At 41.1% G+C, this 16,674-nt stretch overlaps 1 protein-coding gene across 1 annotated transcript in view; it reads right to left on the reverse strand.

The window, feature by feature from the left end:
- Window positions 1-16,674, reverse strand: part of dph1 (diphthamide biosynthesis 1) — a 55,614-nt gene that overhangs the window by 20,724 nt on the left and 18,216 nt on the right. Inside the window, exon 4 of the mRNA XM_054601856.1 lies at window positions 1,277-1,398. Coding sequence (XP_054457831.1) covers window positions 1,277-1,398 — 122 coding nt within the window. The remainder of the gene's footprint in view (window positions 1-1,276; window positions 1,399-16,674) is intronic.

Here is a 16,674-nt window from a genome sequence, read left to right on the forward strand (position 1 = left end):
GCTTCTATGGCTTGCAAGTTTTTTTTCTCTTTTCTTCTGGTGCTTTTTTCTGCCTATGTTAATAACCACTATGGAGTAAGTGGAAAGTAAAACTGATACTAAATGTGTATTACTTTATTTTGCTTCCACTCTCTCTTGTCAACCCACTCTGACTCCCTTCTTGTCGTGTTTTATTTTCATTCAGACTAGTCAGACACATAAATGTTGTTTAAACATCATAGGAGGTTAAATAAAATCCCCATCCCTCATATCAGCAAATATTATAAAAACTTCAAAACGTACAAAAACATGGTTTTATGATGTTGCCTGTATTGCCCTGCACCAGGTGGAGGTGATTTATGGAGACAAAAGATGAGATGGCACCAATGTTCGCAAAAGCAGATACCGCAGAGGAAATGAAAGGGATGCAGGAGAGAGGTTCTCTATGAGTCAGTAAGAACGCAGTGTCTTTAATCTCCCCCAGGTAGCTGACATCTTGGGCAACAGTGCATATGATGTCCTCATGATTGAGTGATGAAGGTCAGGTACACAAACACGGTGGCGCCCTTACACACGGATCCTTTGAGAATCTGTAGGTCATCTCATATTCTTTGAAAATCTTTTCCATCAATTAATGTCTGGTCTAACTTCACAACCCACAACAGATTGATCTTTGGGGCCTTTACCTTTGCTTTTATTGGGTTCCTCTGAGTACACATCCAATCTCTTTTGTAAACATACACACATGCAATCACATAATTCTTCCGCGAATATCGAATAATGAAAGCGCATAGACCCAACACACACGAAAAAAACAAAAGAAACAACACAGAGAGAGCTTTCCTGTGTATTAAAATTCTGTTGGTCATTTATGGTATTTTGTAGAGGTGAGGTTGTTCTGGCAGGGATAGATAAAACTATCGATTTAGCATTTCCTCCCATGTTCTGCAAGAGACAGACGAGTGAAGGTCCTCGAGAACTGCATGAGGTTTTCAAAGGAAGGCACTAATGCATGTTCCCCATTGATCTGCTGGGTAAATGTGATGTCCAGGCTCCAAAGGTCTGATATGCTGCCTGTGTTAGAGCTGGGCGGGCTACACTAACTAGTTATACTTCAACATTGATCTAAGCTCCGTCTGTCGGTCCGTCTCTCACTTCTTTTTCATGCAGCCCACTCTCAGTAGGTGGTAGTCCTTGATGCTCGCCCACTTCACGTTCCTTTGTGTGGTACAACCATGAATGCAGAGCGACGGAGAGACACAGAGAAACATGCACACAGACAGGTAAAGGCACTCACTGAGACAACTGTGGCCATAGTGCACCATGAAATCGGCTCCTAGTGCTCTGGCGGTGAAGTCGTCCACGCAGCAGGCCCCGTACGTCACGTCCCCCATCACAATGGTATCTGCCTCCGTGAACCTGGGATGCGCACACACACACACACACACACACACACACACACACACACACACACACACACACACACACACACACACACACACACACACACACACACACACACACACACACACACACACACACACACACACACACACACACACACACACAGGGACACATATGAGTGCAATCGCGGATCATATTCACATGTTGTTGTTCGTTACCATAGAGATCAATACAGAGCATGCCAAGCCACGATGTGATTATGATACAGCTGAATAAGATCAATCCCCATCCTTTTGCTAGAGATAGAGTACATTCAATAGTATCTGACAGCATTGTCAGTCAATGACTGACTCACAGCCTAACTGCATGACACACTTGTTCTTTTGCTCCCTATGACCAGCAGCCAAAGGCCTGAGCGCGGCACAAGCTGTCTGGTAGTTAAAGCCCTGCCAGACAAGGGTTAATAGGTCATCAGTCAGCCTGGCCACAGAAAGGAGTCCACGCAAAGAGAAGAAGCAGTAGGAGATGAGGGTTAGGACTGGCACACGTAAGCAGATCAGAGCTTGTAGAAACCTGGGCTTTTCTATCTGTGGCCTGGATTTACAACACATCTGTCTGGGAAGAGGAGAAACAGCCTCAGCAAAAGTTAATGCTTGCAGCATTCAATTACACTATTCATGCTAGATGATTGGATGATGAATGTTAGTTAGAGTCTGATGGTGGCACCTTGCATGGTAGCCTGTCATCAGTGTGTGAATGGGTGAATGATATGTAATATACTACTGATTGTAAGTCGCTTTGGATAAAAGCGTCTGCTAAATGACTGTAATGTAATGTAATGTAATGATTTATGCCACAAGTTGAATGCGAGAGAGTAGCACTGATCATGTGGGGCTAATGTTCCACTTTGCACTTGTAGTAGGAAAAAAAAAAAAGAGAAAAATCATGGCCTTCTTCAGAGAACAAACCACCAAATTACACAAGCATCTGTGGACCCAGATCTGTTAAAATGCTGATCGCATTACAGAGAAACAAGCTCTTTCTGTTATCGCCCTTTATGGCCGAATAAAATGCTAAGCAAACCCCCTTAAAGGCTGAGTAAAATGAATAAAGGCTCGAAGTAGCGGGGAGGACGAGCAAATGAACAGAAGCTTGAGGCATTGTTGGGGAGGAGAGGTGGAGAGACGAGGGGGTGGTTGTAAATGGTGGTTGTTGCCAGGTATTTGTGGTTGTATTCTGACAGATTTAGGCTAGACAGAAGGGGGTAGAATAGAGATGAGACAGAGGGCTCGGGAGAAGAGGAAAGTGATAAACAGACACGGCTACACGCAGAACAGCATCTGTAGCAACCAACAGACTCTTAGTAATGTGTCTCCTGCTGCCCAATCTTTCAACCCACATCCACTCTGCTCCACGCGAGGGGGCCTCAGACAAAGTTTTCTATTTAGCCTTTCCTCCCTTATTTTCTCTGATGTAATATCTGGGTTGCGCTCTCGCCGGGCTCCTCATCACCGTCCCCTAGCTTTCAATGTTGTGTTTCTCTCTCTCTCCCCCTCTCTCTCCCTCTCTCTCATGGTTGCTCTCAAGTGAAGGGCAGTGCAGGCCAGCTGAGCACAGGCAAACATAGACGGAGCAACTCATCTGGTAAATAAATATTTGCCTTTCGAAGATTTGAATCAATTACCCTCTCTCTTAGCTGAGATCGGCTGAGATCGACCCTCTCTCTTGTCAAGGTTTTGCTTTGTTGCCGGTGTGTGCCTTTTCGCACCGTGTACACGGGAGTACACAGTCACCAGCACGTAGGTAATTATGTAGTTTGATGTCTGTGGACTTGTGCACCAGTTTCCTTATTCACTGCAGCCCATTGTTCTTTCATCGCAGTCCACTGACTTGTTTGAGTTGCATACATGTGCATGAACCTTTCAGCTAAAAATACACAGCCTGCCCACCAGAAAAACAGAGACTATCCCCTGCAATCCACTGCAAATCATGCATAATCATGTAAAATAGCATATCTAATCACCCATCTATCTGCCAGAAATAACATTATCATGTTATCTTCATTGCCAATACGTCTAGTAATTTCTAGAGTTAGGACGATGAAATTTCATGGTAATAAATGCTAAGAATCCGATTAAGAGGCCCATAAGAGATATGTGGTTCTTCTGGGACATGGGCAGAGTAATTACTGGGCAACGTATATTCCCATAGCTCACTGGGAGAGAGGAAAAGAGGGGAGAAGGAAAATAGAATGAAAGAACGTCAGAGAGAGAACGGCGAGAATGAAAAGTGTATCAGTGTTAATCAAATCCTATTTCTAACACACGCTATCTCACGCAACACATACTATATGAGTAGTAGGTACATATAGAGCACAAATGCCCTCATTTCCATTTATTCCTCCCTGAATCTCCTCATCTACAATTCCTTCTCCCCGTTCCTGCATGCGCTTGTCTCTAATGCCAGTCATTTTCCTGTTTCCTTCAGTATATCAGCACTGGTTTTGCCTCATCTCAGGGTGCTCAGTTCAGTCTTTCCAACTGAAATGTCATTAAGATCTAATTAAGATGTCAGAGAAGCTTGTGAACCCCATAACAGCTCTTGTTAATTAGCTCTTTAGCATACAGCTCAATATGTGTGAGAAATAGCCAACTGATCTGAATCTTTGTTAAAAAAACAAAACACTGCGCTAGTGTGTGCCGCAAACATAAGTTTAGGAGCAGAGTGCAATATACATATGCACACATACGCCAGCATGAGTGCAAAAGTGCACACACACAGACGCAGAGTGTGAATTACATGCCAGCTGATTGTGTCATTGTTTAAATAGCATCTCATTCAGCTCCACCATTTAGGATTTCTGTGGTCTACACAAAACATAAAAATATCACAACGGATAAGACACCTGCAGACAAAACAACCAAATGATATTAGATCTGAAAAATATAACTTACACTCAACATAAGACTAGAGTCTGCCGTGTGTAACAGATATTCCTCCCCATCTTTACAAAAAGGTTGTTTATATGCCTTGTCCACGATGGTTCACAATTGAAAAATAACACCAAGAAGCTTCGTTTCACGATAGTCTGTGATATGTTTAAAACTTGTTGATTACTAGTGATCCATTCTCTTGCTGTCTAGAACTCTTTGTTGAGGGTTGCTGTGATTTCAGTTACTGTTGGTGATACTGTTGTATCATCTGCATACGTTATAAGCAGAAAAAAAGTAAAGGCCCAAGACAACTTCCTTGCGAGAGAAAATGCACACTAACTTATATAAATCTTCCTGCTTCTGTCATCCTGAGATGATACACTTTTATGACTTTGACAGGAATTTCTTCTGATGCCGGCATTAAAAGAGGAACAGCTCTGAAATGTTGGTAGCAGACAAAGAGAATGAAAAACGTCTCCTGTCTCAGAACATTCCCATTAGTACTCACAAAGCCATTCTGTTGCCAATGGCACTTATCTGTTGATGAAAGGTATTGGACTGAAATTAAAGAAAAGGATTCCACCATGTGTTTGAATAACAGTTGATTAAAGGTTTGCTGTGTTTTGAGGTGTGGGAAATGTGGGTAATTTTCACTCCGACACTCAGCATTAGTCTTGGGCCCATCGGCTTGAGAAAGCATTACAGTTTAAAAAGGCTCCTCGAAGGACATCTTCATATTCAAAAACTGCATAGGGAATTACAGCATTCTGTTCTTAACATTCAAATACTGTATCATTTTTGGGCTGACTGAACAAAAAGGGTAGATGATGTATTCAACTGTATTTAAAAAAATGTCTGGATTTTTCTGTATGCAAATTTCCAGTTGATGTGTTTAAAGGAATATGAGTGTGCATACGGTGGTGGGGAGACATTTTTGCTAACAACAGATGTTTTTGTTGTTTATTTATTCAGGGAAAGCAGACTGACTGTATTGTAGGCAACAGTGCTTCACTATCATATGTTCACCGAAATTCATAACTGGATGGCGTCATATACAATATCAGAAATCAACTTAAACATTTCTGTTTCAGATATTCCTGGGTCACACGGACTGAGATGTGTCACAGTTTGATGCTTTACTGTGATGCAGGGCCCCTAAAGACATACACAAATGAATGATTTAGTTTTATATCCATGTGCAACACAAGTTAAATGTTGTAAAATGTCTATATTTGATACCTGGATATTTGTGTTTTGAAGCAGTAGCAAAACAAATGTTATATCTTTGTAATTGTGTACCTGTTTTTGTACAGCTCAATTATACAGAATATGTATAATTGCTAGCCATGGTTTGTTTCACTCTAAACAATCAACGTTAGCTGTTTAGCTGTAGCTGTAAACAGCTATGTACGGATAAAATAGACCAAAGGTCCCTGGCACAAAATTAAACTTTCAAAGCCACCATACCAACCTCCTTTTAAAATTCTTGGAATAAAACTGGCTGAAAGAAAACTTTTTTTTATCTGTATTGTCCTCTAGATAATTGTCATTGCTTATGCTAATTTGATTGAACTTGTAATCAGTCTACCCACTTGGCATATATTTTCTACAATAACTCAATAATTACTTAATTTATTTGCTGCAGGAAAACAAAAATAATAGTCATATTCAAAACATTGCAACACATCAATGAAATCAATACGGATGTACTGAGTCAACAATACTGCAGTATTTGGGGTTTTTTTCAGTATCGAAAGCACGACAATGGCTATTATGTTGAGGCTTAGGTCATAGGTCCACATGCTTATGTTGTCAAGTCTACCACTCCATCTCCACTGTACCAGAACATGGGTTTAGTGCCTTGCTCTAGGGCAAGGCAGAATGGAGAATGAAGGGAAAATGTTACTGCTCGTCTCCCCTACACTCATGTTCTCCTATTGGTCTGCTAATGTAAAGGAAGCCGGAAGGAAGCAAACAAAAAAACAAACTCTTATGACTGTATGATGCTTCACTATACTGATGAGTGGAGTGCAATCAAGCCCATTTAAGAAGAACAACAAGCTCTCCTAGGCTGCATTAGTGCTGCTCATCATGCCTTTAAAAGCATTTGCTTTGGCTAGTGTGTGGATGGCCAACAAGGCAGACAGACAAATAGAAAAAGGAAAAGAAAAACTGCTGACAATTAAACTTTTCACGGTCACCTGCCGTCATCAGGTGGGCTAATCCAATTACTAAATTTGAATGCTTCATTATTTCCCTGACATTATTTGATTTGTTCAGCAATGATTTTGCAACATGGGTGAGAAAACAATTACAGCTTTCCCAAGCTTTCCAGGTTTTAACGTTTTTTTCATCCCTTGGGGTCAATGCTAAACGTCACAGTAATTTTATGGTACTTAATGGCAATTTTCATGGTACCTAAAGAGCATTTGCCATTCAACTGAGTCATTAAAATTAGTAAAGTTATGGCAGGGAATACCTGCAACCAACCACATGTTTCTCTAGCATCAGGTTGGCAGTTTGCACTGTCCTCTTCGTAAAGACAGTCCTGGTTTTAATCTTTGGCTAAAGGTCTTTCTATATTAAGTTGGCATGTTTCTACCGATGGTTTCCTCCAGAGGCTCACATGCAAATGGATTTTGTGACTCTAAATTGCCAAGCAGGATTTTGAATATGTTGACCCTGATGGATTGGAAATCTATCCAGCCTGCCTCTCACTGAGTGCATGCTGGGATGGACTCCAGACTATGTTAGCATCCTCTATAGTGTGCTTTTAAAATACACAGTGCTACCATGTGTTTCTTTCAAAGCCAGGCCGACAGATAGTCTGTGCTATGATTAAGTAAATTATATTTTGAATAAGATTAAATTCAATAAATAAGTATGAGAGAATATCCTGCAGAATACAGCCAGAGCAATCAGGATCTTTCACACGTTATTTGTTAACAGGCAAATTTACTCAGGCATGCACATATCTGCATTATCTGTAATAGTTAAAGAGCACTATTAATACCAAAATAAGCCAACATTTTGTCTTTGAAATGATAATACATGGTGTAACCTCATAAAGCTTCATTTGGTGTGTTAGGAAGCAGTCAGTGAGAATCTCAGCTCACCTTTTGCTTTCTCTCTTTGCAACAGAAAGGTATAAAGACATGTTCTATGCAAATAAAGACATTGTGATGTTCCAAACTTGCATTGGGAGGGTTACCATTATCCTTAGCTGCTCCTGCACTTATTTGTGATATAATGAGGAGTGTCAGAAGTTTCCAAAAGATTTAAACAGCTGCTCCGATCCAGTTGGCTGTTCTTCAAAGAATTTCTATCCGCGCTGCCTTTGCTCATAAACCAAAATAAAACAGACGCCTCTATAAAATGCATTTTAACTTTGTTATTGGTGAATAGTGCATAGATTATCTTAATTTAATTTTTTTTTGAAAACGTGAGAGTCTTAACTGAATCCATCTTAAATGGTTCAAGGACAAACAACTGCGCTTTTGTGGGTCCTGATAACAGGCATTTAATTGAGGTTTTAAAAGATGTTAGTGAGGTCAGTGTACAAGTCATAGAACTGTTCTAAATGTCAGCTTTTGTATTACAAGAGTATCCTTGTTGGCTTTTAAATTTGACTAGACTTGTATTATGATACTTTAAATAATCAAGGTTATAGAAGAGCAACAGAATATGGCTCAAAGACTACACAGGAGGAGTTTTTACGAATTTAAAACATGCTGATTTATGTAGGACAAAACAAGGCATGAAACCGCATGATGACCAAAACACAATGGAGTGTAACGTTATGTTTCATGTGTAGCCAACCAATTTGGCATAGTGCAACAGTTTAAAACCCAATGTCTGGAAATGTACTGCATCCTGGTTATTCATAAAAAGATGTGATTTTCTTTTTAAATCTGTCCCTGCGAAGAGTCGTAGGACCCGGCATACTGGCAGCATGCAGACATTACATTACATTTACATTACAGTCATTTAGCAGACGCTTTTATCCAAAGCGACTTACAATCAGTAGTATATTACATATCATTCACCCATTCACACACTGATGACAGGCTACCATGCAAGGTGCCACCATCAGACTCTAACTAACATTCATGCAACATCCAGTCCACACCGATGGCAAGCCTTCGGGAGCAACTTGGGGTTAAGTGTCTTGCCCAAGGACACATCGACTGCCGAAGCCGGGTATCGAACCACCGACCCTCTGATTGGAGAACTACCCTGCTCTCCACTACGCCACAGTCGCCCCGACGTACAAAAAGACCATTTAAAGTGACACTCCCACCGCCCAACCCTGCGCTAATCGCTACAACTCTTGATTTGGTGTAGATGCCGCCTAAGAGGAAGGTCGCGGTATGCTCTACATTAGGTTGTCTGTCCAACTGGCTGTGCTGCAAGTGAGATTTTTACATCTGAGATCTAATAATAGCAGAGATAGTGGACTGGTCTCTCAGGAAACACAGTGACAAGCAGGTCAGCAAGGTGGGTGCAGGTGCACCACTGCTCTTGCACAGTTGCCACTGATTCACTGTGGGCAGACAGCTCAAATGAGCATATGTGGCATGTTTGCATACCAAGTCAAACCATGCACAAACACACACACACACAAACAACACAAATTCACCTTTCCCTGAACAGAAAATACATGTGTGAATTATTTCCTACATCTGGCAAAGGCTCATCTTTTATTCCATTACATTTCAGACATCAGCCCCCATCAGTGTGTCAGTGAGTGGGCTTTGGCACGGGGCACAGCAGATTGGCCCAGGAAAAGAGGCTTCTCCCAGAGGTTGCAGGGTAGCTCTGCTTAGACGAGCAATCATTATTTCCTCCTTTAATGAGTTCAGTTTAGGTAGATTAGGGGAAAAAATATGAAATTGGAAAGAAAGGAGGAAAATCAAAGCTTATGTTGAGTGGGAGATGATACAGAGGGAAAACAAGAGACACATGTGGTTTTTTAAATAACGGGACAACCCGAGAAACATTGAAAAAGATGGGGACAGACAGAGGAAGAGAGAAGGAGAGATGGGTGATAATGACTAGGAGGAGGGCAGACTACGTAAAACAGATGAGCTGTTTGCTGCCGGGTTTGTAATATTAGCAAATCTGATATTGATAATCTGCTTTCTGCGCATAGAACATAGAAAATATCCTGACAGAGTGCTCCCCTCCAAAAATGAATTTGGCAAGGGGCACTGGGCAGGAGGATTACATGATCTGGACTCCTTCTCCCGTTATGTATATCTTCCATCTGATGTCTCTCCCTACTTATTCCACTATATGTCATATCGACAGGGTTCTGTGTCTTCAACAGAGAACATCTTGAGTCGGATCCCCCTGTAAAATATGACAGTCTAACGGCAGTCATTGAACATCTGCCAGGAATGAGAGAAGCGAGGCAGCGAGTGCGGGTTGATGCTTACACAGATGTTTTCAGTAATACCATTAGATAATCCTTTAACTCCCTGAAAAACAAGATCATTACTGCTATTTCTGTGAGTGTATCTAATCTATTTGTCATGGCATCTATTCAAAAGCCTGAGCCATGGGTCATTATAGAGAGGCCTACAGCTTTATCAAGATAGTGCCCCAAACTGTACACCAAAGCAGACAGGCTTAAAAGAGCTGCAATCCTATTTACAGAAACAAAACAACCATGAAGCAACAGTTATTACAAGTGACTACTGTTTAGCAGATATTGCTCTAGGAGGTGAAAACTCAGGGCTGGGCCCACAACCAGGAACAGATCTAATCTCTATGAGCTCTAAAAAACACAATATAAAAAACTAAATCTTTGACACAGTGGTTATCAGATCTGTGAGTGTTTCAAGACAGGGAAAAGGATAAGAGACTTAAGAGGACAGATAATGGGAGTATTAAGTGTTATTGTATTGTATCTACACCAACATAACACTAAAGCTTCCTTGAAGCTGCTTTTGGTGGCTGAAACTATGTATTTGCCTCTTGTTCAGCCTTAAGTAAATGAATGATACCATCAGCATACATTGGGGTCATAGAAAGCAAACATGTGTATACTGTATGAGGGTTAAGTTGAAAGCTTCTCAAAACACTTGGTTTAAAATATGTTCGATCATAAGTAAGAATCAAAGTTTACAGCCTAAGTTATAATGTTATAAAGCTGCTATAATTAATACTTTCCTAACAATAAATCTAGTTTTTGGGAATTGGAAAAGAGGTTGTTCTTAATGAACAGTGAAAAAAACTAAAATCTGGATTCCCCCTCGCCTTCGGGTAAAGAAAGACATTGTTCTCGAGGTGATAGACTTATATTCGTCAGGTGGACAGAAACATGAACCCAAATAAATGCTGATATAGCGCTGTGTATGTTAAAAACAAATAACGGTGCCCTTTCAAATTTGAGTCCAAACGTTCAAATTTATTGAAAAAAGGTAAATTCTCGAGAAACACCTGTATTAAAGGGGGAATCTAGCAGCATCTAATAGCACCATAAATTACATTAATAGAACCACAATGACACAAGACCATTTTATCCCGTTTTTTTAACGGTGATAACGTCATAAATGAGGATGACAGAGATTAAAAGCTTTAACCATTTGAAAGATTTGAATATTAAAAGAATGACATCCGGCCATATCCATTACTTAAACTACTCGTATAGAGCATAGAGCAAAGGTTTGGTGTGCAGGAATTTGGAGAACAAAGATGATTAGATCCACTGAAAAAAGGCAGCAAACCGGCTTGTAATTTAAGATTGAAAATTCACTTGTGATGATAAACACAGCGGGCAGACATGCTGTTCCTCCACAAACATATGTAAAATTATCATAAAGGTTTGAACTTTTGCAGAAAGCTCTAAGTTCTTAGGACCCCATCGCTCATTACACAAAGCTGAATAAGAAATATGTTTTGAGACCGGGGCGTCAAAATTCATCAAGTACAATTTGCAAATGAGCCTGAAGTATACATCTCTAAAAACAACTTACATGCCACATCTGCAAATTCCAGTTTGGAAAACACTATTTGTCAAACGCAGTACATCACTGCCCTTTTTGCCACAATCCTCATGACATAAAAGTCAACTAAGGGAAATAGAGATTATATCTTGTAGCGATTGATGGGGTCACATCCATCGAATCCCTCTTTCATTCATCCCTCAGGCTTCTCTCCATCGTCTGTCACTCTGCTCCCTCAAGTCATTTCACAATCTCTCTCCTCTCTCTTTATTTTCTCTAGCTTCTTGACTCCTTTCCTCTATTCTTATGCTCCTTGTCATAATTTCTCTGAGCCGCTGTCTATCATTACATCTCTCACTTAATTATCGGGAACGCCTACTCGATGCATCTCGTTGGATCGCAGTGATTGAGTTGTCCTTCATTTATCCCCTAACGAAAAAGGATTTTCTCATATTAGGTGCTGTTCTCTCTATTCCCTTCCCTTAATGGGAAGTATTGTTACATTAATCTTCAATAATTGGCTTTTCCACTACTCCATGATGTATATTTAGGTACCATAATTTTGGTACATAACATATATGCAGATGTCTGTAGAAATCTGTGAACAAAGTAGGGCAAAATATTAGAAACTAAATCCATGTTTTCATAATAGAAAATTAGCTGTTTCACGTTGGATTAGAACAGATGTCTCCCTTTCTCTGGCCATACATCAAATTATACTTTCAGAGTATTTTTGTTGTTGTTTTCATTCTTGCCAATTTGCAAACTGTTCAACCCCAATTTGTGTCCTTCAACTGCCACAGCAACGTCAGTGGAATTACTGTGAAAGGACATTTTAAAAGCATATGTAATAGTCTCCCAGTATATATATATTTTTTTCCAGGCTGTGCATATTATTACACAGATCTCTGTGAATGCAATTACATGGACATGTGCCTGGGACAGTGCCATCCAAAATGAGAGCGATTATGGCCGGTCTGCCTAGCTGTGCTGGAGACAGAACAGAGGGGAGAAGAAGGACTGCAACCTTCAGCATTAAGCATTGCTTATCTCTTCTACACACTGCTGAGAAGAGGGGATACGTGTTTATATATATCATCACTTCATGAATTAAAAGTATCCAGTCCAAGATAACACCAGCTGTCTTTCCAACGGTGCAGTGAACATCTACCGCCTTCACCCCAGTGCTCCCATTGCTATCTTCACATTTCATTTGGAAGTCAAAGGACAAAGCATTAAGAACAAACACTCACAACCTCCATCCGGCTTGCCCAGTCTTGTCCAAGTAACAGCCAATGCGACCTCATATTATTATTACTGTATCTCTAGCGGGAATCAATTGTACTTTTATACCAGCTCAGGCAATTTTCAAGGTGCCATCTTCCAAGATATGATATTACACAGTGTCAGCACCCATCAGGATTTCTGGTCTGCCTGGGCGTGATGTACACCTAGACGAGATGTGATTAGCAAAGCTAGAAACTGCAGGCATCTTGGTGGTCCTCCAGGCCTTTGTCAGTGAGGTGCAAAGGGATGTAAGTGTGACCGATTCAATTTACCCTCTCCTATCTGACACTACAAATCAGATTCACCAGAGATGGCATCAGTGTCAAAAAATCTCCACAAAGTGACCAGTACCTGTGACGACAATACTACCTGAGGAAGTCATGACAGTCTTGAGTTTGACCTTACCTTATGCTCTCAACTGTCATCTGTGTATCATTTATAAAGAAAAACGATGACAATGGCTATATTCAAAAACACCTTTTACATCCTACTGCATTCTTCCAGTATCCAGTATACAGTACATTCTGCTTTCACCAGTAGTATACAGTAGTAAACTGTTGAATCTATTTATTTTGCAGTGCACAGACAAAGCACATTTAAGTCCCGACCACAGCAGAGAGGAAAAAATGTACCGTTCTCAGTTGATTTTGTATTGCGTGAATGTGCCCCCTATTGACTAATAGCAAGCAACAGAAAAATGCCTAAAAGCTGCTGTGCGGTGGGACGCACTACCAACAGGGTAAAGAACCCAAAACTAAGATTTCATAAGCTTCCAAGACAAAAAACTGAGCCTTAAAAAAAGACAAAAGGGAGGCATCAGCAGGCATAATGGAAAACTTTGGAATCCTGATAGTTAGTATGCCTATTGTTATGTGTGCAGCAAGCGTTTTGTCCAAATGTTGTTTTATAGTGGATCAATCAAAAAGCTATGCAGTATGATGCTTGCAAGTCCCAGCTAAAGTAGCTAAATTAAAGTGCTTACTTGCCCCCATAATTATATTAGTTATGAACTACACAAGTGGTAGACATAGGACGCTAAAATATTCCTTTGACATGCTAAGATCGGTTGTTTTTCAGATAGCTACAGCGTTTCAGCTCTTGTATGCATTTTTGGGAAACAGCAGACTTTGCTTTGGTTAGCATACTGCATACTGCATGCTACATTTTGGCCAAATCAGTATGTACTGATAGTATAGTATGCGTTTCTGTTATACATTCATGGAGAAGATTGAGTATGCAAGACCGATACACAGTTTGCTGCTGGGTTTGCAGATCTAATACCTATGAGCTTGTACAAATATAACAGACAAAAGGCTCGCCCTCTCCTCCGCTATTCCCCTTAAATACAAATTTGGCAAGGGGCACCAGGCGTATAATTTAACCTTTCTCCTCTTTCATTTAGTCTTCATGCATGTCTCTCTCCACACTGTGGAACAGAAAAAAAACCAGACAGGTTTCTACAGGGTTTTCAGGCGGTCTCTGAAGATGAGATATTGTTGGAGTTCACCATAAGCTCCAGGTGTGCAGTGAGGGTGTGCCTGGCAGGAGAGATCCTATAATGGGTATTCATATATGAAAGCTGCAGCACGTCTGGTGTTCAATCGCCCCAAGTTCTCTCACACAACTTCCCCTCTCCGTTCTCTACACTGGCTCCCTGTAAGAGCTCGCATCCAGTTTAAGACTCTGGTGCTAGCCTACAGGGCAGTGAAAGGAACAGCTCCTTCCTATCTCCAGGCCTTGGTCAAGCCCTACACCCCCGCCCGACCACTTCGCTCTGCTGCCTCGGGGCGACTGGTTGCCCCGTCGCTCAGAGGTCCCTGCGGCCGATCCACCCGGTCACAGCTTTTTTCTGTCCTGGCCCCTCAGTGGTGGAATGAACTCCCCACTGACGTCAGGACAGCAGAGTCGCTGCCCATCTTTAGGCGCAGGCTGAAAACTCACCTCTTCAAGAAGTACTACCCTGAGCCTTCCTCGTAGCACTTATTGCATTCGTATTAGTTGTTGCACTTACTGTATTCGTATCAGTTCGCTGCACTTATTGAATTCGTATTTGTTTACTGCACTTATCCTATTCGTAGTAGTTTGTAGCACTTACTATATTCGGATTAGTCTGTTGCAATTATTGTTTTCGTAGTAACTTGCCTCTGCACTATACTTTTGCTCTGGTTTATGCTTTAAGATGCTTGTTTAAGAAAGGAGATGCACTTATGACTTCTGGTGACTAGTAGTTCTCTTGAATACCTATGTTGAATACACTTCCTGTAAGTCGCTTTGGATAAAAGCGTCTGCTAAATGACTGTAATGTAATGTAATATATGAATACCCATTATAGGATTTCATATAGCCAAAGCAGACAGAAGCAGGCGTCGGGGTAGACACACAACTACGGTGCACATATGCACAGAAAGCACACGCACATATATGCTGGCGCAAAGACACACTCGCTCCCTCACTGACAGCCAGATCGGTTTCTACAGCTCAGCTGTGCTGTGGGCGCTGTGATGACTGTGACGATGTGAGGGCAAGAAGGCGTTGGAGGCACCAGGCCCCTTCCTAATGGTGGAGTTGACATTTACCCTGGGAGGCTGTGGGCTGTGGCTGCTGCTCCCACAGAAATGATTCAACCTGCCATGCTGAATATAGAGGAAACACTCTGATGGATGAACACTGCTACGGTGAAGGACCTGGAGATGTCTGGGGGCAGTGTGTACATACTGTACCTCAGTTTTACCGACACGCTGCATCTGATATGACTTTTACTTGAGCTGTCTAGGGCCCATGTTGACAGATATCTAGGATAGAGTACATGATGGAGAGAGACAGAAAACAGGCATGGCGTGTCAGTGGGTTCACTAAGTGAGCGTCTTCCATCACATGTTGTGTTGAATCATACGTACAAGCACACAACTCCTCCAGAAGAAGAACTGCCGCCACACCAGCTCTCCTTATTGATCGGACCAGACTGAATCCCGCTGTTACTGCCGGTCACACATTTTTCTTTTCTATTTCAGAGTTCCATAGAGTGTTAAACATCCAAGCGGTGTGGATCTTCGCTGTCAACGATACAATAGCCATTCACCTGTCAACAATTCTCGATACATCTCAATGTATTACATCCTCAATTTTAATGTACATTGCTACGTTTTCATCAATTATTACGAGCAATTGAATGATGTCTCTCTGCTCTGCTTACGGAGTGTGTGTGCAAAGCCCCGCCTTCTGTGAAACACACATATCAAAGGAGTGGAGAGAAACTAGTGCGACAGTAAATGACAGTAAAACGCAGTAAAAACTGACACTGAACTGAATGCATCGCGATGCAACTTAAAATTGAGAAATTTTCAACTGCATCTCAAAAAGTCTGCCAGTGGAAGCTGGTGTCTTTTTTTTCCAAATATTTGGGGATTTCAATGGATGGCTGCCATTGTTAAAGAACCACATTGAAATTTTGCCGACAAGTTAAAAAGAATGCATACATGTTGGGGGTGTTTCACTTTTTTCTGTAGAGCCAAAAAAGGTTTGTTTTTGCCAAATGTTACTATTGTACAATTATGGTGATTTGTTGCAACTCGATTTTTTAGCATTTTTGGATGTTGGACACCATTTATGATGTTGCTTTGAGATTGTTACAAATTGCAAATCCCTTACTCATCACTGTATACTCAATGCTGGGGCTGGTTTGCCATCTCTGACAATGCGTAGGCTTGGCTACTAAACTATCTTTATTCATAAGGCCATTTTTGGGGAAGCTTCCTTCCTACTCCTGTTTCTATGTTAATCACAAATGTGGGCCTCATTATACTGTAGTCTGTAGTCAGCAATTTTTTGCTGACTGTTATTCTGCAGAGAAACTTGCAACTAAGGGAATTGGTTACTGGTGAGTGGGTTTAGGGCAACTGCCAGATATAGGGAAAAGAAATTTCTGGTGACTGTCCAGGCCTTTAGTCATATTACTCATACTTTTTTATTTGAAATGTCTCAGTTTTCTCTCTGTTTTTCTATCTTCCTCTCTTTTTGTTCACTGTGTTGTGCCTCCGACTTTCATGTATCTCTAAAAAAAAACAAGATTCTGAGTTAAAAAAATTGATAGGTACAAAGATCATGGTTAAATTTAACCCTAA

Source organism: Anoplopoma fimbria, chromosome 1 (genome assembly GCF_027596085.1).
Source record: "Anoplopoma fimbria isolate UVic2021 breed Golden Eagle Sablefish chromosome 1, Afim_UVic_2022, whole genome shotgun sequence".
Classification (NCBI taxonomy): domain Eukaryota; kingdom Metazoa; phylum Chordata; class Actinopteri; order Perciformes; family Anoplopomatidae; genus Anoplopoma; species Anoplopoma fimbria.